The sequence below is a fragment of the Odocoileus virginianus genome, chromosome 20 (genome assembly GCF_023699985.2).
Source record: "Odocoileus virginianus isolate 20LAN1187 ecotype Illinois chromosome 20, Ovbor_1.2, whole genome shotgun sequence".
Classification (NCBI taxonomy): Eukaryota; Metazoa; Chordata; class Mammalia; order Artiodactyla; family Cervidae; genus Odocoileus; species Odocoileus virginianus.
The window spans coordinates 7245282-7267794 of NC_069693.1; the positions used below are offsets into that span (position 1 = coordinate 7245282).

Sequence of the window (22513 nt, forward strand, 5' to 3'; positions counted from 1 at the left end):
AAGAAATGCAAATTAAAACAGAACAAGATACTGTTTTTCACCTATCCAAGTGGCCAAGTTCAATATCACTTAAGAGTGGGGGCAAACAACCACAGATCACATACTGATCAACCACAGATAATCCATTAAACCAATTTATACTCTGCAGGGAGCAATTTGGCAATATCTGTCACAATTATAAATGCATATGCTCTTAGACCTAGCAATGCCCTTTTAGAATTTATCCTACAAAGAGACATATGTACAGAGTTGTACTTTGCAGCCTTGCTCATCTGACAGCTAAAGACCAAAAGTGACCTAAATTCCCAACAATATCTGGTTATATAAATAGCACCCACACATGATGGAATACTATGCAATCATGTAAAAGAATGGAGTACAGTCTCCAGGATGAACTTCTAAATGATAAAAGATGCAGAATGCATGTAGAGTATTGCTTTCATTTTTGTAAAAATGGAAGGAAAAGAACCCCACTGTCTTTTCGTTTGTCTCTTCGTTTGTCTCTTCCCTCCCTTGGGGAGGGAAAGCGGGGCTTGGATCTAGACTTCTTGGTGTCTTCCTCAAAATGTGAGCTACTTATCCAGACAGAAAAGTGATCATTCTAGGACCTAACTATGTGTCCCTGACTAGAGTGTGGTCTCAAGCATCCACGGCCGTCAGGAGACCCTCAGGAAACATCTGGGGAGCCAAGGGGAGCACCGCTTCCCAAGCCAGCGAGACAGAGCGGCAGGCAGGGCAGCCAGAGAGCGCGTGGAGGGGTGGGGAGGGGGGGGCGAGGGGCAGGGCTGGTCTGCGCTGGGACAGAGGCTGCTGGGGTTTGTCTACCTGGGGGGCCGGCGCCGGGGAGGTCTGGCTGTCGGGGGCCTGAGGGCCAAGGCCAGCTCCTTTGGCGACGGGGGTGGTCGGGGCTGGGTCTTGGGCGGGAGGCGGGGCGCTGACTATGACCGAGGCGGGCACGGAGAGGTGGGGGCCCTCTGTGGAGAGGGGCTGCTGGCTCCTCTCCTGCAACGGGCAGCCCACAGCGGGTCAGAGGCCACCCCCACGGACCCAAGGCCTCCACACCCCGACACCCCGCCCCAGCCGATGCTCTGAAGAAGGAGGTGGTGGGAACCAGTTGGAGGGCACCCAGAAGCTCGACGCCAAGGTCAGGGGGTTGGGAGCCCCAGGGTCCAGGGGACGTGACCTGGGGTAGCTCAGTCCCCCCGGTCCCGCAAGTTGTCTTCCAGCTCCACCCCAGCGTCCATCTCTCCTGTCCCGTCTGTCCGTCCGTCCGTGTCTCGCCCACTCTCTCTCGGACCCTTCTCTAACTCTCCAGCAAGAGGGCGGCCCGTCTCTCTGTCCCTCCCCTCATCTGTCTGTCTTGGTGTCAGTCAGCTGGGCCCTGTCGCCCCGGGGCCTCCTCCTCGGCGACCTGGGACAGGGGTGGCAGCTCTGGGGGCCCTTCCTGACCCCCGGGCTCCTCCCCACTTGCTGCTTCAACTGCATCCGGTTCCAGGTCCTGGCCCCCTCCTCCACGCAGCCCCCCTTCCCCTGCCCCGGCGGCCCTGGTTACCTGGGGCAGAAACATCTGCAGGGAGTCCTGAGTGAGGACGGCTGTGGGGGCGGCAGAGGGCGGCTGCCCCAGGACAATCTTCTCCGGGCTGGACGCCAGGCCTGGGCTGGGCTGCGGGGTGGGGGCCTGAGCTGGGGCGGCGGCCTGCGGGGTGGGGGCCTGTGGTGGTGGCGGTTGTGGCTGCTGCTGCGGCAGCGGCTGCTGGAGGCCCAGAGGCAGTGGGGTGCTGACCGCGGGGGGCGCCTGGGGTGCCGTCTGCACCGTGAGGACAGGCGCGGCCTCCCCACCAGCAGCGGGGGTGGCGGGCTGCACCAAACCGTCAGGGGTGTTGAGCATGGCCACGGCACTGGGGGGCAGGGTGACCCCCTGGAGGACGGTGGTGGCGGCCGGCCCAGCGGCGGCCGGCTGGCTCTGGGTGGGCAGGCTGCCGGCGGCCAGCGACACGGGCATCTGGAAGAGCGCCGGCTGGCCCACCTGGATGGGGGCGGCCGAGAGGATGTGGGCGGCGCTGTGGGCCCCTGAGTGGGGGGCCAGCACGGGGCCCAGGCTCAGCGGACCCGCCAGGTTCTGGTTGGTGAGGATGGGGTTGGCGATGAGCTGTCCGCCTGCATGGGGGGCCGCGGCCGCCAGGATCTGCCCGCCCACGTTGGCCGGCAGGGCCGAGAGCGGCTGGGGGAGCTGGACCGCCGACGTGCCGGGCAGCAGGAACTGGTTCTGGCCCGGCAGCATGTGCTGGGCAGGGATGACAATGCTGCTGCCTTGGTTCAGGAGGTGCACGCTCATGGGCTTGCTCAGGGTCCCAGGGGGCTGCGGGGGGGCCGCCCCCGTAGTGGTGGCTGGAGGCGGCTTGAAGACATTGGCCTGCAGGGCGGGCGCTGGGAAGCCCGACAGCACCACGTTCTGGCCGGCCTTGCCCGCCGCCATGAAAGTCAGGTTCTGGGGGGCCTTGGGCTGCTGTGGGAGGCCCCCGGCCTCGCCCTGGATGGTGAGTGTGGCGCCCGCGGGGGCGAACGGCTTGGGGGTCAGCTGGTAGAGCTTTGGGGGCAGCACGCCAGCAGGTTTGGGCTGGATGGGCGTGGGCGTGCGGTGCAGAATGACGTTCGGCGCTTGAACCAGCGGCGATGTGCCCAGGCCGGGGGCCACCGCCAGCTGCTGTCCTGAGGGCGTCCCACTGGCTGCCGCCGGGGCGGCTCCCGCCCCTCCGAACACTGAGTTCCCATTGAGTGTGGAGGCCACTGCGGCGGGGAGGTTCTTCTGCAGGACCAGGCCGGCCCCCTGGGGTGAGACGCCAGCCGATGCCAGGGTCACTGGCTCCGAAGGGCCGGCCGCTGAGGCCAGGTAGCCGCTGACGGGCACCTGCTTGGCCAGGAGCTGGGAGGTGGGTGGGTTGAGTGCCATGACGGGCTGGCCCACCACCTGGATGGGGGCCAAGCCGAGTGTGGCTGCTGCGGCACCCCCAGGGCTGCCGTTGGGCAGGCCCTGGAGGCCCGGGATGGGCTGCAGTGTCACGTTGCCCAGGCCCACAGGCTGCAGGAAGGGCTGGACGCTCAAGGCTTTGCTGACCACGTCCTGGGGTGGCACCAGGGCCTGGTGGGTCAGCACGGTGGGCGGGGCCTGCAGCCCCAGCAGGTCGGCGCCCCCAGAGAAGAGCGCCTGGGGTCCCGTGGCCACGGCAGCAGCCCCTCCGGCCCCCGCCGGGCCAGCCCCGCCGTCCGCAGGCTGCAGGGTGGGCAGCTGGAAGGGGCCCAGGTCCAGCTCGGCCTCAGCCTCGAGTGTCTGCTCGGTGATATTGGCCTCCTGCAGGCTCTGCTGAAGGATGTCGCAGGGCTGGTCGGCACCCCCAGCACCCCCGCCGCCGCCCCCCGCTGCGGGCGAGTCCAGGATGTCATCTTCCAGGAAGTCGAGGTCCACACTGGGGGCCGGCTGGCTGGGCTCCGGGTTCAAGTGGTTGCCAGAGGCTTCTTGCACGTGGAGCTGGAGGCCGGGGAAGGTGGGGGAGGAGAGAGCCCACGTTAGCAAGGGGCTGGGCCCAGGACATGGCTGAAGCCAAGGGTACCTGGTGTCAGGGCGGCAGGGAGAGAAAGAACCTTCTACAAGAAGTGGCTGGACCTGGGTTCAAATCCCAGCTTCGCCAGGGCTGAGCTGGGCACCCTGGGGCTGGCTTAATCTGGCCTGTTTTCTTCCCCATCTGTGCACATCAGCAGAATGTAACAAAAACCATTTTCTAAACAGCCACACAGCCCCATGATGCTTATCTGCAATTCCAAAACCCCAAAGGTTCTGAAAACCGCAAATGTTTTGAGAACTTTAGGCTGGAAAGCCCTGGCCAGAATGCAACTGATGCTCAAGAGGGAAAGGCGTTATTTGGCCATGTAATAGGACTTGCCTTCAGTGTGACCACAGAAAAGTGAGTGTGTTACGTTACACGCAGCACACACGTAGTCAGCATCGCCTTTCCAGCATCTGAAAAATCCTGAATCCCACAACAAGCCTGGCCCCAAAGGTTTTGGATCAAGATCATGGTTCCGTTAAACGCCAAGAGCAGCAGCAGCCTTAGTTGGTCCCAAGTGCACTGTGAGTCTGAGGTTTCTTAAGTGCTTTCCAGATGGTGATCCAGGTCATGAATGCACAATCAATACACGTATGCATTGTTGAGCAAATATTCCATAAGTAACGAGTACGCTAGCAGCATGGAATACCCACTGATAATGGGTCAAAACTGTTGTTAAAAAGATTCTGAGTTCATCCCACATGGACGGCTTAGAGCAGTACCTGGCTCCTATCTGGCACCTGAGAAACATCATCTGTCACTGATGCTGGCATTACTATTACTGTCTAGGTTGTTGCTGTCAGTAACAGCCCAGGGAGGTGGGCACTGCTCCCTCCTCACCCCCTAGACTGGGAGAGGGCCACCCCGCTGCCAAGCAGGGGGCGGTGCCTGGCCAGACAGGCTCCAGCTCAGCCCCCAACCAAAGACCAGGGGGTTCTGAGCTCCTAACTGCTAAATGGCTATAACCAAACCTGCCTCCTAGGATGGTTGTGACATTTACTGACATCATGCACATGAGGTGCTAAGAACCTGACCAGGGGCCATACAGGTTAAATTAAGACAGGGCGGCGTGAATAAGACCAACGCATACTCTAACCAATCTGTAAGTGTAATAACATGAACATACTATTATTTGCTGGGTTCTGGATTTAGGCATGTATATTATGCCGAATCAATTGTTTGGAATGTGTTATTACGGTGGTTGTGAGGATTAAATGAAAATTACTCTAAGGTCCAGCATGATAAGTGTTCTGGAAATGACAGTTACAGTGACAAAGGAGGGGTAGGGAGGAGGAACAGGAGGGGGTGGGGTGGGGCGGGGAGAGAAGAGGCCACAGAAGGGGAAGAGGAGGGAAGGGCCTGGCACGCAGGAGGTGCTCAATAATGTAGATGCCCACTGCGTGCTCCTCTTGGGCTTTGCTCATTATCCCTGCTCTCATTTTCTAGGCGGAGACAGAGGTCTGTACCAGTGGATCCTGTTCCCCAGGTCACCTTCCAGCCACGGCTGAGCCAAGACAGGACCCCAAGCGCCCCCCCAGCCCCCGTTCCTCAGGAGCACACCCCTCCATAAACTCCAGGGCCAGCCTCAGCCTCCATGCCAGTACTGTAGCAGCTGATCCCCAAGGCCAGGGACCCAGGAACTGCACCTCCTTCTCTGAGGCACAGCCTGGGGGTGGGGGGGTGGTATCTGGCAGCCTTGGCCTCACCTGTACCCCACTCTGCTCTCAGTGACCGCGACCCCCCAACCTCTGGGGCAAAGTGCCTCAGGGAATGAGTATGACCCCTTCCAAGCCTCCCGCACTGGCTGCTACCACGGGCGACCTGGGTGATGACCAGAGCCACCTTCCTCCCCAAGCCCCCATGGCCACTTACCCCAGGACCTTCATAGAAGGCAGTTTGGGCCTCCCCGGGATTATCCAGGAGGTCATCACTGTCGAGCTGCAACAAGACCCGCCCCCACCCAAGGTCAAAGGTCAGCTGGGCAGTGGGCCGGCCCACACGCTAGAACAAAACCCAATTTGGGGTGTTTTTGGGTTACATGGACACAAAGACAAAGACGAGGTTGAAAGGGGGGAATGCGGGGGTGGGGGAGGTTCAAGGGCTACGGGAAACTCCACCTCCAGAAAAGAGGCCCCAAAGAAAGGGGCTTGGCTGCAAGTTTAAATCCTAAGGAGCCCCCAGCACCACGTCCGGGGCTCCCCAACACGCCTTCCTGGAACTCTCAAGAACCCTGCCAACGCATCTTAACCCAAGCAGTGCCCCTGGCCCTTCACCTTCTGCTTCTTTGGTAACATCCTACAGGGCCTGTCACATGTACCACCTCCTCCCAACACGTGTCCATCTGTCCCTTCCTATGAAAGTAGTCTTTCCTCTGCACAGCCCGGCTCCCCGGGTGCCAGATGTGTGAGCTGTTCCCACGTCTGGGAGGGCAGGGACCGGTCTCATTCCAGAAGTTATCATCAATGCCGAGAACAGGCCTCAAGCGCCCACTGTCTGTCCACAGCCAAGCCCCCCAGTTTCTAGCTGATCCCCTTCCAGAACCCTAGACTGGTACTGGGTTGGCCAAAAAGTTCATTTGGGTTTTCTCATAACATCTTACAGAAAAACCTAAACCAACTTTTTTTGGCCAATTCAATATATCCAACAGCCACCCTCGGACTTCTGGGACCTGTCCCAAACTCCCAGTCTCAGGGGAACGGTAAAACCCATTCAGTTGCTCAGGTCAAGTCCAGGAGGCAGTCTGGACACTTCTTCCTCACCATCCAATCAACCCTCAAGTCGAGTGACGCTGCCTTCCAGACCCACCCCAAAGCAGCTCCTGGCACCTCCTCCACCGCCTGCCTTGGGGCCCGGGCTGCTGTCCTCCCACTGCTCCGCAAAGTATTCCATACACCCCCTTGAGGAGTGGAGCTCTTTTCCCTCCCTGAGAGTGTGGGTGGGCATGGTGACTCGCTTCCAGCGAAGGCAGTGTGACTTCGGAGACTAGGTCATAAGAGGCACTCAGCTTCCTCCTGGCTCTCTCCCCTGGGTCCCTCGCTTGGGCAAACCAGCTGCCACGTCATGAGGACGCCCAAGTAATCCTCTGGAGAGGCCCACATGGAGGAGCTGAGGCCTCCAGCCAATGGCCACAGGGGTGAGTCGCTATGGGAGCAGGCCCCCCAGCCCCAGGCAAGCCGCCAGACGACAGTGGCTCCCAACCAACATCCTGAATGCTACTCAGGGAAGACCCCAAGCCAGACACCCTGCTAGACTGCTCCCCCATTCCCAACCCCCAGAAACAGAGCACTAACAAATGTTATTAGAAGTCATGAGAAGCCACAGCGTGCTGGGGTAACTTGTTATGCAGCCCTGGATAAGTGATAACACCCTTCATGGCTCAACCGATGTCCCCTCTTCCCCGCTTTGTTCCATTCTCTGGAGTGCAAACAGAATATACCGTGTGGCTGCTTAATACCCTGTCAGAGCTGCCTGTCACATTCAGAATAAAGTCCAAACTCCTCAGTCAAGCTCCTCTAGGCTTTGCATGACCTGGTGGGTTTTGTCCACTCCAGTCTCACCACCTACTAGTTTCCCTTTCATCCTGGCCCCACTGGCCTTCTTTCTGTTCCTGGAACGTGTCAGACATTCCTACCTTCCCACCTGCTCTTCCCCTGGTCAGAGCACAGTGGGTCCCTCCCTTTGATCCTTCAAGTTCACCCTCAATGTCACCTCTCTGCCCGTTGCAGCTAAAGGAGCCCCTGCCCTCTTCCCCCCACTTCCCATTCATTTTCAGTGCAAAAGTGATGTTACTATTTCTTATGCTGCCCAGCGTGGTGCTTTCCACCAATGCCCTTATTAATTACTGGTTGCTTGTTTACCAAGGAAATGTGTATGGTGTGAGGGCAGGGATTTGCTGTCTCTTTCCCCCTTCGCCATGACCTTGGGGCCTGGTTCCTGGAAGGCAGATGTCTACTCAGTGTGGGTGTGGGGGGGGCTTGACTCACAGCTCCCCGCTGCCCTGGGGGATGCCTCAGCCTGTCCAGCACTCACCTTCTCGGATCCATGTAAGAAGTCATTGAGGGCCTGAGGGTCACTGCAAGAGAGAAGGAGACACTTGAGGAGACGAGGGACGGGGAGGGGCGGGAGAGCGAGGCGGGGAGGGGGGACGGGAAGCCCACTACTCACCAAATCACGTCTAGTAAGCATCTCCCATCCTCATCATCCATCGCCACTGGACGGGGCAGGGCGGGAAGAGGGCGACAGGTTAGATGGCAGCGGTGGGCCAGGACCCTCCCCTGGGGGCCCAGACCCTTGGAGTCTATGGGCACGGGGCGGGACAGGAGCCCTCCCCGCCAGCAGCTCTGACCAGAGAGACACGGCTGCCTTTTCCTCCTCCCTCTGTCACCCCAGCATCCGGTGACGACGATGACGTCAGTCTTGACTAAGTGAGCCCTGATCACGTGCGGGCCCCGGGCTAAGTGCTTCACACACACTAACGCGGTTAACCCCCAGGGAATCCCTCGAGGTGGGTCCTGCCACCCCCAGCTTCGCAGAGGAGTTGATGCAAGAGCAGAGGCTGCGGTTCTCCGTCTCCCGGCTAACAGGGCCAGAGGTCTGGCCCCCGAGCCTGCGCTCTGCCTCCTGAGGGCAGGGCTGGCCCAGAGCAGGTGTGGAGGGGCCCGGGTTCTGGGTCCCCATGGAAGACACACGCAGCGCAGTTCTCAAGGAGGGAAAGAGAGGGAGGAGGACCCAGAGCGGGGGCGCTCGGCGTCAGAGCAGCCGCTGGAGCCGGGCTGAGCCCGTCAAGAGTGATGAGGATGAGGACGGCTAACATTTGGCCCATGCTTATCACACGCCCACCAGGCACTGTCCCAAGCGTTTCACTAATGATGTTAGCTTGTTCAATCCCCATGGGGAAGGGTGCTGTGTGTCCCATTTTATAGCCAGAAAACTGAAGTTCTCTGTGTTTGCCCACCCACCCACCCCCACCTCACCTAACCTCCCATTGCTCTAAACATCCCACCAGGCTTCCAAGCACCCATCTCGCCAAACTTCCACCTCATGGTCCATCTCTCCTGTCTTCTAAACCCCACCTGATCCATCCTTCCATCTGCCCACACATCCTTCCCTCCCAGCGATGCAGACAGGACATGAGAAATCACACACGACCCCAGCGCACAGCCATGGACTTCTTACCCTCTTTTTGGGCGGGGAGGGAGAGCAGGGGTAGTCATGAATTCACTGAGGAGGTGGTGACTGTCACGGATCTACCCCTCTCTCCACCTCAAAACACATAAAATCTCACTTGTGCCCTCAGCTGGGTCACGATCCCTCACCCCGACAGCATCCTCTGAACTTCCCAATCACTACCCCAACCCTAGTAACCTCAACGGCTTTGTAACACAGCCTTGGGAGGAACCCTGCATCGCTAGTTCAGGGTCTTCTCTGAACTGTGTCTTGGAGGGTCTGATGAAAGCAAAATGACCCTCTGGCCAGAAACACACATGTGGGCCAGAAATGTTCCACGTACTTCTGCATGGGAATTGCACACACGTATGCACACACGTACACACTTCACGGGCCCGGGGTTACAAGGCCAGTCTAGAACAGAAACACCCATCTTCAGGACCTCACACGCCAATCACCCTCCCCTCTAGAGCTGGCCCTGGGCACCGACCCCAGAGAGGCCCTTCCCTTCCAAGACTCTGGCTGCACCGGGCTTCATATCCCCACCCCCACCCACACTTCCTTCTTTTCCTTCTTCCCGTGTCACCAGCTCCGCGGCCGATGAGCCCCTGCCCTCCCCACCAGCCCACAGTGGGCAAGGCCTGGCCAGGGAGCAACCTGGCGAGATCTGCAGAGCACGTGGAGAAGAGGGGTATGTGGGAGGGAGATCCCGCCTTGCCTGCAGATGGCGAGGAGGCAGGGGGATGGCCTGAATGACCCCGGGGCCCCAGGCTGGAAAGGGTGGGGCTGAGGGTTGTGGGTAAGTCAAGGAGGACTGTCCCGTCCAGGCAGGTGGATGGAGGAGGTGGGGGACCACAGCCCCTCTGAGAATGAGCCGACGCTTGGCTGGTTACCTGCGCTACAAACGAATCATGAAGGGAAGGAGGGGGTGTCCACTCCAGGTCTACGCGGGGCCCCCAGCTGGGGACTTGGGGAGTGTCCTTTCGGGGGCCAGCTGTGGAGAGAGAGGGAGAGAGAGGCTGTGAGTGGGACCGTCAGTGAAAAAGAGAAAGATGTAGCCAGAGAGAGGAGAGGTCAAACCCAAGTGTACAACCACAGGAAACAACGCTGTACACGATCACATACATGATAAGTGCAGACAACACCGTATCTACCTGCATTGTGTATGTACATATACATACATCACGCAACAGCATACACCACCACACGGCATAATCCGCCGGCACTCCTGAGCCATCGGCCCTGAGGAAACACAGGGTTAGCTTCCTGCCAGCCTCTGGCCCCATTCTCATCAACCCAGAAACACACTACCTTTATGTGTGTTTCTGTTTAAAGACACCTTGTTGAATATAAATTGGCGATTCGCTCACGCTGAGCTTGTGGCCAACAGCGCTGCAACTCAGGTTCATCTCCCACACGTGCTTTCTCCATAGAGCTCACTGCAGCCTTGCTGGGCTTACGAGCACTGGGTGGCCTTCCACCTCTGTGCGGGAGGGGCTGTGTTTCAAAGCAAAACCACTCACAAAAAGCACAGAAGCACAAACCACAGGGCCCTACGGAGGATGCTTGTTGACAGCTGAACTGAGAAGGCAGAGGGTCACTGTGTTCCACCTCCGCTGGGGGTGTGCATTGGCAGACTCAAACACTTCAAGACTCTGCACGTGACCGGGAAAGCCCCACACCGATCTGAGGGTTATTGATGTCAGCGGGTGGGCGGACTCGCAAATACGGAATCCACGAACACCGAGTGTTGACCTGACGTGATGACGGTGATGACAGCTGCTGGTTTTAAGTACTCTGCGTGTTTCGCCTGTGTCACCAACCTTGCATCCCTACGAGGCGGGTGCTCTGTGTAGCCCCATTCTGCAGATGAGGATGGCGAGGCTCCAAATGGTGAGCCATACGCCACCCCCCCAGATGCCTCCAGTGGTCAGTGGCCAGGCTGGGATCTGAGCCAAAGCAGGCTGACTGCAGAGTCCCCGCCCTTAACCACAATCCCACAGACGGCCCTCTCATCCTGCTGTTTCTCTTCAAAATGTGAAGCAAACATGGCCACAGCGTCAAGATAAGACAGAGCTGAGTGACAAGCCTTTGTTAGCATTTTGTGAATGCCTGGGATAGCTCAGATCCAAAGACGCGATAAGGGCGAGTGGATGGAAGAGAGAGGAGGGACGGGAGCTGCTGCTCCTTTTGAGAGCCCCAGACCCCCGGAAAGGTCTACAAGGCCTCTGTCACAGAAACATGGAGTCCTGGCCCATCCAGGCTCCAGGGGCACTGCCCTGGCCTGGAAGAAATCCCAAGCACCCGCAGCGGCTTCATGAGAGCTGCCAGCTCCACGTGGGTCCCCCCCACCCCTCCTCCCTGCCCCGAGTTTCGGGTGTGGCCCAAGTTCTGTAAACCTCGGACCAGAAGGAGAGCCAGGAGGCGGGTGTTTCCTGAACGGAGCTCTCCAAGTGGGATCTGCGGGTGAATGTCCAGCAGGAGGCACCAGGCTATAAGAATCTGTCATCCCTGCGTTTTCATTCTGATGGTGACAGCTGCGCAATGGGTGAGGGGGGCTTTCCAGGGAGAGGACAGATCCTACACTGCGATGCAGAGTCAGTTATATGGGGGTTTAAAAATTCACAGCTCAGGGCTTCCCTGGTGGCTCAGTGGTAAAGAACCCGCCGGCCAATGCAGGAGACGCGGGTTCGATCCCCTATCCACGAAAACCCAGCATAACCCTGCGACTACTGAGCCTGGGCTCTAGAGACCTCGAGCTGCAACTACTGAAGCTTTCTCGAGAGCCCGTGCTCCGCCACAAGAGAAGCTACTGCAGTGAGAAGCCCACACATCGCAACTAGAGAATAGCCCCCGGCAGCAACGAAGACCCAGCGAAGGAAGGAAAGAAAAGAAAGAAAGAATGGATTCTAGGTGTGTAACAATGGCATTGTATTCTTTTTTTTTTCTTTAGAGTCCTTACCTTTCAGAAATACATCATAAAATATGTAGAAGTGACATGATAAAACGACTGTGATTAACTGTGGAATAACCCAGTTGTGTGAGTTCAGAGGCAAATTGTCCTGTGCAGTTCAAAATAGTATCCACTTAGCCATGCATGACTAGCCATGCGTGACTATGTACATTTAAGTTCAAGCTGATGAAATGAAATCATGGCAAAGGAATGGAGTAGGTATTTGTCCCAAGACAACATACAAATGGCCATAAGCACACGAAAAGATGATCACCACCACCAATCATTAGGGTAATGCTATTGAAACCATAGATGCTGCCTCACTCCTATTAAAAGGTGACTAGCAAAACTTCATGGAGAAGGCAATGGCACCCCACTCCAGTACTCTTGCCTGGAAAATCCCATGGACAGAGGAGCCTGATAGGCTTCAGTCCATGGGGTCGCTAAGAGTCGGGCACGACTAAGCGTCTTTACTTTCACTTTTCACTTTCATGCATTGGAGAAGGTAATGGCAACCCACTCCAGTGTTCTTGCCTGGAGAATCCCAGGGACAGGGGAGCCTGATGGGCTGCCGTCTATGGGGTCTCACAGAGTCGGATATGACTGAAGCGACTTAGCAGCAGCAGCAAAAATTCAAAAATTAACAAGTGTCGCTGAGGACCTGGAGAAACTGGAACCCTTGTGCCCTGTTGGTGGGAACGTAAAATGATGCAGCTGCTGTGGAAAACACTTTGGTGGTTCCTCAAAAAATTAAAAATAGAATTAGCATATGACCCAGCATGTCCACTTCTGAATATATATAACACAAAAGAATTGAAAGTGGGGTCTGGAAGGGCATATTGATACAGCCCTGTTCATAGCAGCATGATTCACAAGAGCCAAGAGGTACAACCACCTAGGTGTCAGCCAACAGATGAATGGATAGGCCAATCATGGTATCTGTTTACGACAGAAGGGGGAAAGGCTGAAGGGACGGCATGGATGACTTTGTGCCAAGTGAAGTCAGCCAGTGCAAAAAGCCAAGGATACCATCTTATTCCACTCATGATGGAGAGACAAGAAGTAGAATGCAGTTTGCCAGGGATTGGGGGGTGGGGTGGAGAGAAACGAGGAATTACTGTTTAGTGGGTGTGCGGTTTCAGTTCTGCAAGATGCAGCAAGTCTGAGAGGATGGGGGTGACGGCTGCACCACTATGAACATGCACTTAATGTCACTGATTCATACACTTAGACATGGCTGCGATGGCCAGTTTTGTTATGGGTGTTTTAATCACAATAAAGAGATGGAAAAAAGGGGACAATCGGAATATGAACGTTTTCAATAAAACAGAGTCACATTAAAAGTGTAAGGGAAATTCAAGTACCCAGTTCACAGTCACCCCCGCCACATTTCGCGGGCTCGACTGCCACACGTGGCTGGTGGCCAACATGAGGAACAGCACAGATCTAGAACATTCCCGTGGTGGCAGGAAGCCCCCTTGGACAGGGCTGGTCCGTCAGAGTGGTGGAAAACTGAAGACTGGTAAAGCACTGGTTGATGCAGTTCAACTTTTACCATTCTCTCTGCTTTGTGCAAATTGGCAATTTTCAAAAAACTGAAAAATTTTTACTCTGAAAATACTTGAGCGTTAGAAATCATACGAGTTTCTGACTGTTTACTGTCTGTCTCCCCTACGAAAATGTCAACCCTCCACCTACAGGGATTTTTGTCTGTTTTGTTCCTTGTGGGACATTCAGAGTCCACACAGTGCACGGCACATGGAAGGAGCTCACTAGATACTTGTGGGATGAATGAATGAATTTTCAGGGAGGGTTAAAACAAACTCATTCATTCGTTTAAAGAGCACCCTGGTGAAAAGGGCATTTATTCACTGTCCGTTCTGTGTGAGGATCCCGTAATGAGCAATCAGATCCTCTAGCCCTTGACCTTGGGGAAGATGACGCTTAGTGGTTCTTAACCAGGGATGACACTGGATGCCCAATGTCACACACATACTCAAAAGCTTTAAAAAAAAAAAAAAAAAAGACCGGGAGACTGGGGCAGGGGACACACAATTAGCATGCAAAGCTGCGACCCCAAAATATCCCCATGAGAGGACGTCTTCCGCCCCTGCAGAGCAGAAGTTTAAAAAGCCGTTGCATGGTTCTGCTCAAGTCCCAGCACGATGCGGACACATGGATAGGGTCACAGCCAACCCTCGAAGCTTGGACACATGAGCAAGAGAGGAGCATTTTGCAGCTGCAGCCACTGAGATCTGGGGCTCACTTGTTACTCCACATCACTCAGTCGAAGCTGACTGATACACCTTGGAAGAGCACCCCCCTACCCCAGTAGGGCTTCCTCAGTATCAAGCCTTGTGTTAACTCCATATTGACTCCTCCCAGTCTCCAGGGAGATGGGAGGAATGTTTCCCATCTCATAGTGCAGGAAACTGAGGCTCACAGGGGTCAGGACACTTGCCCCAAATCACACCGTGGGACCAGACTCTGAACCCAGGCCCTGTGATTCCGAAGAACCTCATTCTCCAGTACCAGGCTATAAAAAGCATGAGAAGCCAGGCCTGCAAAACCACAACCAGCTCAAGAGAACAGCCATGACGCAACAATGACAAAGTGTCCTTCCAGAAAATTGTGTGAATTCCTCCAGCATTTGGAATGCCTTCGGAGTTTTGCGTTGTCATCAGGAGTTGTGCTGAAGCCAGGGTGCTGAGCAGGACACAGAATTCAAAGTCCTCAAGAAGCTCCATAAACAGGCTTATTTTAATTTCCTGACAGGAATGCTACTAACCCTCAGGTTATTTGCAAGTCATAAAAAAGAGTCAATGGAACCCTATCATTTGCTGATGGGAAGTGACAGGCAGAGAAGAGGATATGGCAAAGTCTAGCTGTTGCTTTTCCAAACACCATTTCCCCAGCCCTCCTTGCCTTGCTCATAGAAGCCCAGTCTCGGGGTAACACTTGCCAACTCCAAGATGTAAACAAAGGCTGTTCTGAGTCAGTCTTTTTCAAACTACGGGTCACGCCTTTGAGGATTGTGAAATCAAATTAGCAGGTTGTGACCAGGGATTTCTTTTAAGTCAGAGTATAGGATCAAATGGCATGGGATAGAATAGAAAATATTAAAAGGCATCACACAGGGTTTCAATGGACACTGGTTTCAATTATGTGTGTATGTGTGTGTACATATTTCCTACTGTAGGTTGTGGCCAAAACAGCTACTATCCTTTTATCAGACATTCACTTTCCAAGGCTTCCTTGCAGCCACAGTAGTCACAGTTTTGCAAATAAGTAAAAAGCAAAGTGTATAAAATTGGGTTCTGCTCAATGAGTATTTCAGGGAAGACAGAGAGAATTTGAGAAAGTTTTTCTTTCAGAATATAAAGATAGAGCTTCTCTAGGAAGAAAGCCATTTCTCATTTTGAATATAGTTGAGAAGACTGGAGCTGTGGCAGCCATTTTGCTACCATGAGGCAATAAACCTGAGGCTGATAAGACTACCCGTAGAGAAAAACTGATGAGAGGAGAGAAAAAGACTAGGTTTTTAAAAACTCCTCATGGCTTGCCTGCCTCTAGACTTCTTAATCCTTACAGTTTAATCCACTATTAAGTTTCCATTGTTTGCAGTTAAACAGAACTTGACACAAATGAGTTAGAACTTCTAGATATCTTTGCAACCCATCACAAAGACTCTTGCAGCCTTCCATGAGTCAAGGACTGTACTCTGAATCCACTGAGAAGAGAGGCCCAGCAAAATGAGAGAGGGCTGACGGTAAGGGGATCTGAAAGAAAAACAGACTACTGTGGTTGACTGCAAAAGCAGCCAGAAACTTTTCTCCTCCTGATCTTGTCAGGGCCTCCTATCAAGAGATAAAGTCTATTAACCAACCCTTGAACTTGGGTTGGCCTTTTGACTTGCCTTGGCCAACAGGATGTAGGGGAAGTGACGGTATGTGTTTCTGAGCCTATTCTTTGCCCAGCTGACATGGAAAGAAGTCCAGGTTAGCCTTCTGGAGGACAAGAGACAAATGCCATTACCGCCATCATTCCAGTTCACAGGCATCCAAGCCCTCGAAGCAGAACCACCTAGTTGACCTACAGCTGACCACACTGAAGTCAGAGAGAAGTAACGAGAGGTGCCCAGGCCAACTTCCAACCATTAGGATCACGATTTTGTTTTGACCTACTGTGGCATATTGTGTTTTTCAAAGATGCCTGCAGTAATGTCTCCAATCCCCCATGATCTTCCACGGTGCAACCTTGCTAGTCCCCTTGAATTAAGCAAAGTTTGTGACTACTTCAACCGAGAGAGTGAAACAGAAGCACCACTATGTGACTTCTTAAAGCCAATTCAGTTTCTGCTGTGTCCATCAGGACATTTACCCTAGAAGCCCTAAGCCACCTTCATAGAATTCTGGCCACTTTGAGGCCACCATGCTATGGGGAGACCCAAGCTAGGTGCATGGAGAGACCACAAGTAGGTGCTCTGGTTGATAGTCATATTTCCCAGTCATCCCAGCCCAGATGCTAAGCATGTGTGTGAATGAGCCTTCAGCCCCTAGCCTTTAAGTTTTCTCAGCTAAGAACTCAGACGTCTTGGAGCAGAGACTCACTCTGTCAAATTCCTGGCCCATAAAATTCATGTGCACAATACAATTTTTCCCTTAAGCTTTGGGATCATTTGTTAAACAGCACTAACAATCTCTAAATGTTGGGGATGTTTGTTATGTGGCAGCAGCTAACTGATACAGCCCTCTCTAGAGACAAAGGACCAGCGATGACCTTACACCTCTGACTCACCCAAGTCTTATCCATTCCACCTCCCAAATCTCTCCACTCTATATCCTCCTTTCCAAGACCACTATTCCTGCCCAGATCTAAGTCTCATTGTCTCTCTTTTCATCTGTCCCTCCAACCAGCCTGCTTTAACATGCAGGGTAACAACTGGCTACTCTGTTTTTAAAATATTCAAGCACTTCCTTACTGGTTGGTAACTAAATGCTGCCCCAACCCCCAGAACCTCGCCTGCCCTTGATACCCCCATGACCCAGCACAGCCGGGAGCCTGCAGGTCCCTCCCTTGGACCATGCTGGACACTGCCTAACTGGTATCCATGCTGCTTGTCATGAATTTTAAATATCACCACTGCTGCATCCAGCCATTCACCCACTGATGGGCAAGGGTCACCCAGTCCCTCCTGTATTCCTGGTCCGGGCTGGGTGCTGAGATACAGCTGTGGGCAAACAGAGATATACCTTCACAGAGGTAAGGCCACAGGTAAAGATGCCAATGAAACTACACAGAGATGACCATATAATGCCAACCTCCTACTACTAGCTAGGGTCTCACTGGCCTCTGCTCACCCACGCCAGCCCCCATCTCATCGGCCACCAGCCCAACCTGCCCAGCCACAAGACCAACCCCCGGCTGAGGAAACTTGCTCAGCTAGCTGGAGTCTGGAAGTCCGGGCATTTGAGGTGGTGCAGGGCTGTGCCCTCTGCCCTTGGTCACCACCACTTCCTGCTTTGTCAGTTCTTCGTCACCATGACCAAGGTTTGCCCAGGGCTCACCAAGGGCCAGGTGCTGTTCTCAGAGCTCCATCCTACCTCATTTCAGTCTCAACAACAATCCTCCACGGCAGGTGCCCGTAATCTCGTACCCATTTCACAGCTGAGGAAACTGAGGCTGCGAAAAGGATTAGGTAACTTGCCCAAGGTTTGCCCAGGTAGCAGGATGGCAGAGCTGGGATTCGAATCCTGGCTGACGGGCTCCTGAGATCATGGGAACTACACAGAGGTGGCTGCCTGGCTGGCTATCCCCTATCCACCCTGCCATGGGTGTACTTCCTGAAATGTCTTCATAGGCCCCCCACCTTCCTCCAGGCACCCACTCAGGTGCTCTTCCCCGACACTTTCCTGAAACACCACACAGAAGTCATAGCACTTTCCTCACACCCGGGTCACACACATAGATGGAGTGATTCCCCGACGGGCTTTTCACGGTGGACTCAACATACCATAATGCCGAGAAGTCATGCTCTTAGGATACATTTTTTTTTTTTTTTTTGACCATACCACACAGCTTGTAAGATGTTTTAGTTCCCCGACCGGGGATGGAACCCAGGCCCTCAGCAGCGAGAGTGCAAGAGTTCTAACCACTGAACCACCAGAGAATTCCCTTAGGATGCATTTCTAAGGCATCTGTAGTGTACTGAATGGTGGTCCCCCTAAAAAGATATGTCCACGACCTCAAATCTGTGAAGGTGGCCTTCTTGATTTGGGAAGAAAAGGCTCTTTGCTTCTGTAACTAAGTGAAGGATCTCAAGATGAGATCATCCTAAATTATCTATGAACCCTGAATCCAACAACCAAAGACTTTTTTTTTTTTTTGGCTACGTCACACAGCATTCAGGATCTTAGTTCCCTAACCTGGGACCGAACCTGTGCCCCCTGCCGTGGAAGCATAGAGTCCTAATCACTGACCCATCAGGGAATTCCTGACCAGTGACCTTTTAACAGACAAGATACAAAAAGAGAATGTCACATGAAGGTGGACATAGAGATTAGTGATGCAGCCTCAAGCCCCAGACCACCCGGAGCCACCAGAAACAGGAAAAGACAAAGAAGGATTCTTCCCCAGAGCCTTAAGAGAGAGCATGACTCTGCCCTGATACCCCTGCCAATATCTTGATTTTGAACATCTGCCCTCCAGAACTGTGAGAATAAATTTCTGTTATTCTAACTTGTTGGACTGTGAGGACAGCTGAGTGCCAAAAAATTGATGCTTTTGAACTATGGTGTTGGAGGAGACTCTTGAAAGTCCCTTGGACTGCAAGGAGATCCAACCAGTCCATCCTAAAGGAGATCAGTCCTGGGTGTTCACTGGAAGGACTGATGTTGAAGCTGAAACTCCAATATTTTGGCCACCTCATGCAAAGAGTTGACTCATTGGAAAAGACCCTGATGCTGGGAGGGATTGAGGGCAGGAGGAGAAGGGGACGACAGAGGATGAGATGGCTGGATGGCATCACTGACTCGATGGGCATGAGTTTGAGTAAACTCCGGGAGTTGGTAATGGACAGGGAGGCCTGGCGTGCTTTGATTCATGGGGTCGCAAAGAGTCGGACACAACGAGAGACTGAATTGAACTTGTTATAAGATAGATGCTTGTCATCTGTATTAGGTATAGGATATATATATACACCAACCACCATGTACAGTTGGCACAAGTTGTTCACTGCACAAAGGAATCCAGTATGGGTATGAGTGGGGCCTGAAATCCAGCTGAGGCTCTGCTCACAGCAGTGAGACTCAGAAAAGAGCTACATCCACACTTGGAGAAAGGACTCACTTTTCCTAATTCCCTCAAGGGAGACTCTTAGGGACTGTGCCCTCCCAGAGGAGACCTTTTGCAATTCCCTGCAAAGACCCAGTAAGAGTAAACTGGACCCCAGATATGTAGCCACTGGCATGCTGTGTCAATTTCAAAGCCAGAAAAGAAAAACAGGGAGGGGAAATGTTGATTCCTCACCTACTCCCACCCTTTTGGGGGGAGAGAAAGAGAGCTATTTGGAGAGCAATTAAAGTGGACACCAGCTTTATTTTCAGTGACCTTTAGAGTTCTCAGATCACTGAATGAGTTTAACAACATAAAAGCGTGCCCTATAAAACTTGGATTGCTCATAAAGCGACTGGTGTCTAGCTCCTAAAAGCCTCGTTTACACAGGTAGTTACACACGAGAAATGTTTTGTACATTCTTTCTTTTTCCTTTTGCTATTCACCGCTGTTCTAAATGCAGCCATATAGCTGCAGGCCTGCCAAGAAAATCAGGCATCTGAAAAGGTTTTTGCTTTTTTTTCCTCTTAATACTAGAGTATAAAAAAACAAGAGGAAACTCTGAGAAGGAATGGAACAGGCAATGGGGCAGGGGGTTGTGAAGGAAACAGGAGCAGTGATCACCTTGACCAGAGACAGGGTCACCCAGGGCATCAGACAACAACAGAAGGCTTCAAGTTCAGGACAAAACAAAGCTAAGAGAAGTGAAGGGGAAACAAGAGCCCCTACACATCCACATGTGCCTTAGACCACCTGTTCTTAAACGTGGGCAGGAACCAGAACCACCTGGAAGGCTTTTAAAATAAAGAATGCATTTCAGAGGGGCTTCCCTGGTGGCTCAGTGGTAAACAATCCGCCTGACAATGCAGGAGACACAGGTTCGATCCCTCAGCCGGGAAGGCCCCACGTGCCTCGGAGCAATTAAGCCTGAGCTCTGCAACAAGAAAAGCCCCCACAGTGAGAAGCCTGTGCATCACAACCAGAGAGTAGCCCCTGCTCTCCGCAACCAGAGGAAAACCCACGCAGCGGTGAAGACCCAGCGTGGCCAAATAAATAAAATTATTTAAAAAAAAACAGATTTCAGAACCTGAAGGTTAGGGTCGGGGGACTGAAAATTTGCGTTTCTAACAAGCTCCCACGTGATGTTGATCCTGCTGGTCCCAGGAGAACAACTGCTCTAGACCTTGGGTGTCTTCAGTTCTCCTTCTGGGGCTCTTGCTCTCCTATAGAACACAAGCTACCGGTTTCGGGCCCAGGCCCCCGACAAAGTGACCTCACAGGGTCCTCTCCGAGGCTCAGGAGGATCCAACAGCCAGTCAGTCTGACATCTTGTTAAACAGAACTCAAACTTCGTTCCATTCAGCAATGTACCTTCCCAAGAGAATGACTCACAATGAGCGCAGGTCTTTTTCCCCTTTGCCAGAAACTTCCTTTCACAGCCTCGTTTGCAGCTAAGTATGGACATGGGAAAGAGTTTTACGTTTGGATTTTTTAAAAAAGCCTTATATTGGGAAGATTATTTGCCCCTACTCCTTCCTGCTTGAAAGGATGATGTGAAACATGGTGATAATGGCCGGTGCTAGTGCAGCCATTTTGCACTCCTGAGGGGGAAAGGTCAAGCAAATCAGAGACAGACCCAGTGGCCAGGCGGTACTGAGCTGTGAAACATCCCTGGAAAGGCCTATGTCTTGCTCCAGAAGAGAATTAAAAGCCTTGATTAATTAAGGTTAAACAAACACTTAGTCTATAACCCAGCAATTCCAGTCCGAGGCATTGACTAAGTGGATGTAAAAAGTATGTCTACAAAAACATCTGTACAAAAATTTTCCTAGCAGCCTTATTAACAAAAGCCCCAAATTGGAAACAGCACAGATGCCTGTTGACTGGTAGCTGGATAAACAAACTGTGTTATAACCATGCAACGGAATGGAGCTTAATAACGAAAGAGAATAAACCACTGATACAGGCAAAGTCGTAGATGAATCTCAAATCCACCATGCTAAGCAAAGGAAGCCAAGCACAAAAGATGACCCACTGTGTGATCCTCCGTAAGTCTCGTTCTAGTGAAACTGACAGGAAAAAGATCGGCATGTAGTTGCCTCAAGTGGGTGGGATGAAGGGTAGAGGGCTAAGTACTGACCGGGAAGATCCACAAGGAAATCTTCTGGGATGACGCAAATGGTCTATAGCTAGATCTGAGTGACGGTTTCCTAGGTAATATTTGCCAAAATTCATCAAGCAGTGCATGTAAAATTTGTACATTTTATTATATCTAATTTGTATCCCAGTAAAGCACAACTAGGGTGTTAAAATAATAAAGCCTACACAATCAATTCTTGTTACTTGTGGTAGTTACATTTTACAGAGGTGCCACAAACACTGAATTAGAGAACAAGGAACTATTGCTCCAGAGAGAAATACAGGTTCTTATGAGCCTCTGGTCCCAACATTTTCATCAGCCGATCAATACATAACCTTGTTTTTACGAGTGTTCCTGTTTAAAGACACCTGATTTAATACATACTGCTGATTCATTCGCAGTGAACTCATAACCAGCGGCACTGTACCGCACCTGAACAAAGCTCATCTGAGACACATCGCAGACCTCTAGAGCTTAGGACCACAAGCCGACACTTCTGCATGATGCTTGGGGCGTTTCAGTGAAATGCATCACCAGTGAAAAGCCCCCGAGTGTGAAAAACGTGGCACTAAATAGACCAAGAGAAAGCCACTTGTCTGCAACGGAAGAGCTGAAACAAGAAGACAGAGTGTCGCCGCGGTCTATCTCAGCCAGGAACAGGCACACGGGGACAACTCAAGACTTTCATCTGCTCTGCACATGTCTGCAAACGATCAGGAAAGCATCATGAGTGCTGACTTGGGGCTTACAAAGAAATTTCAGCAGGTAGATGGATTCGCAAAAATGGCATGAGGGAACAAGACCATGTAGGGAAATAATTATCAGGATTATAACACATTTACTCTTTACCCGGAGATGTCCCTCATGGGCCTGACCCTCTAGTAAAACCTGATGAACTTGGATGGGGGACCCGCAGATGGGGACAAATGGGAGGGAGACATTCTGCTGCGAATTTTTCAGAAATAGTATTTGGTTTTTCAGCCAATGTCCTAATCATTCCAAAAATGCAAATATTAAAAACTGGGTTAGGGACTTCCCTGATGGTCCAGTGGTTAAAAATCTGCCTTGCATTGGGACGTGGGTTCCATCCCTGGTCGGGGAACTAAGATCCCAAATGCTACAGAGCAAATAAGCCCGCACACAACTACAGAAACTCGAGAGCCACTGCTGGAGTCTGGATGAAAGGTCCTGCAAGACGCGACCAAGATCCCACGCGCCTCAACGAAGACCCAGCGGCAGTTAAATAAATAAATAAAAAGACTGTTACAGAAATAAATTAAAAATGGGTTAAAAAAACAACGAGGGGAATGTTCCCACCAC

At 52.8% G+C, this 22513-nt stretch overlaps 1 protein-coding gene across 3 annotated transcripts in view; it reads right to left on the minus strand.

Moving 5' to 3' along the window:
• BICRA (BRD4 interacting chromatin remodeling complex associated protein) overlaps positions 1-22513 on the minus strand; it is a 73581-nt gene that overhangs the window by 13826 nt on the left and 37242 nt on the right. For 2 of the 3 annotated variants that reach the window (XM_070450630.1, XM_070450631.1), the window contains exons 2-7: positions 9662-9762; positions 7767-7812; positions 7632-7674; positions 5475-5540; positions 1553-3526; positions 826-1002 (exon numbers count right to left, since the gene is read on the minus strand). In XM_070450630.1, the coding sequence (XP_070306731.1) occupies positions 826-1002; positions 1553-3526; positions 5475-5540; positions 7632-7674; positions 7767-7807 (2301 nt within the window). In that variant the 5' untranslated portion in view covers positions 7808-7812; positions 9662-9762. The remainder of the gene's footprint in view (positions 1-825; positions 1003-1552; positions 3527-5474; positions 5541-7631; positions 7675-7766; positions 7813-9661; positions 9763-22513) is intronic. The other variant, XM_070450632.1, reaches the window with a different exon arrangement.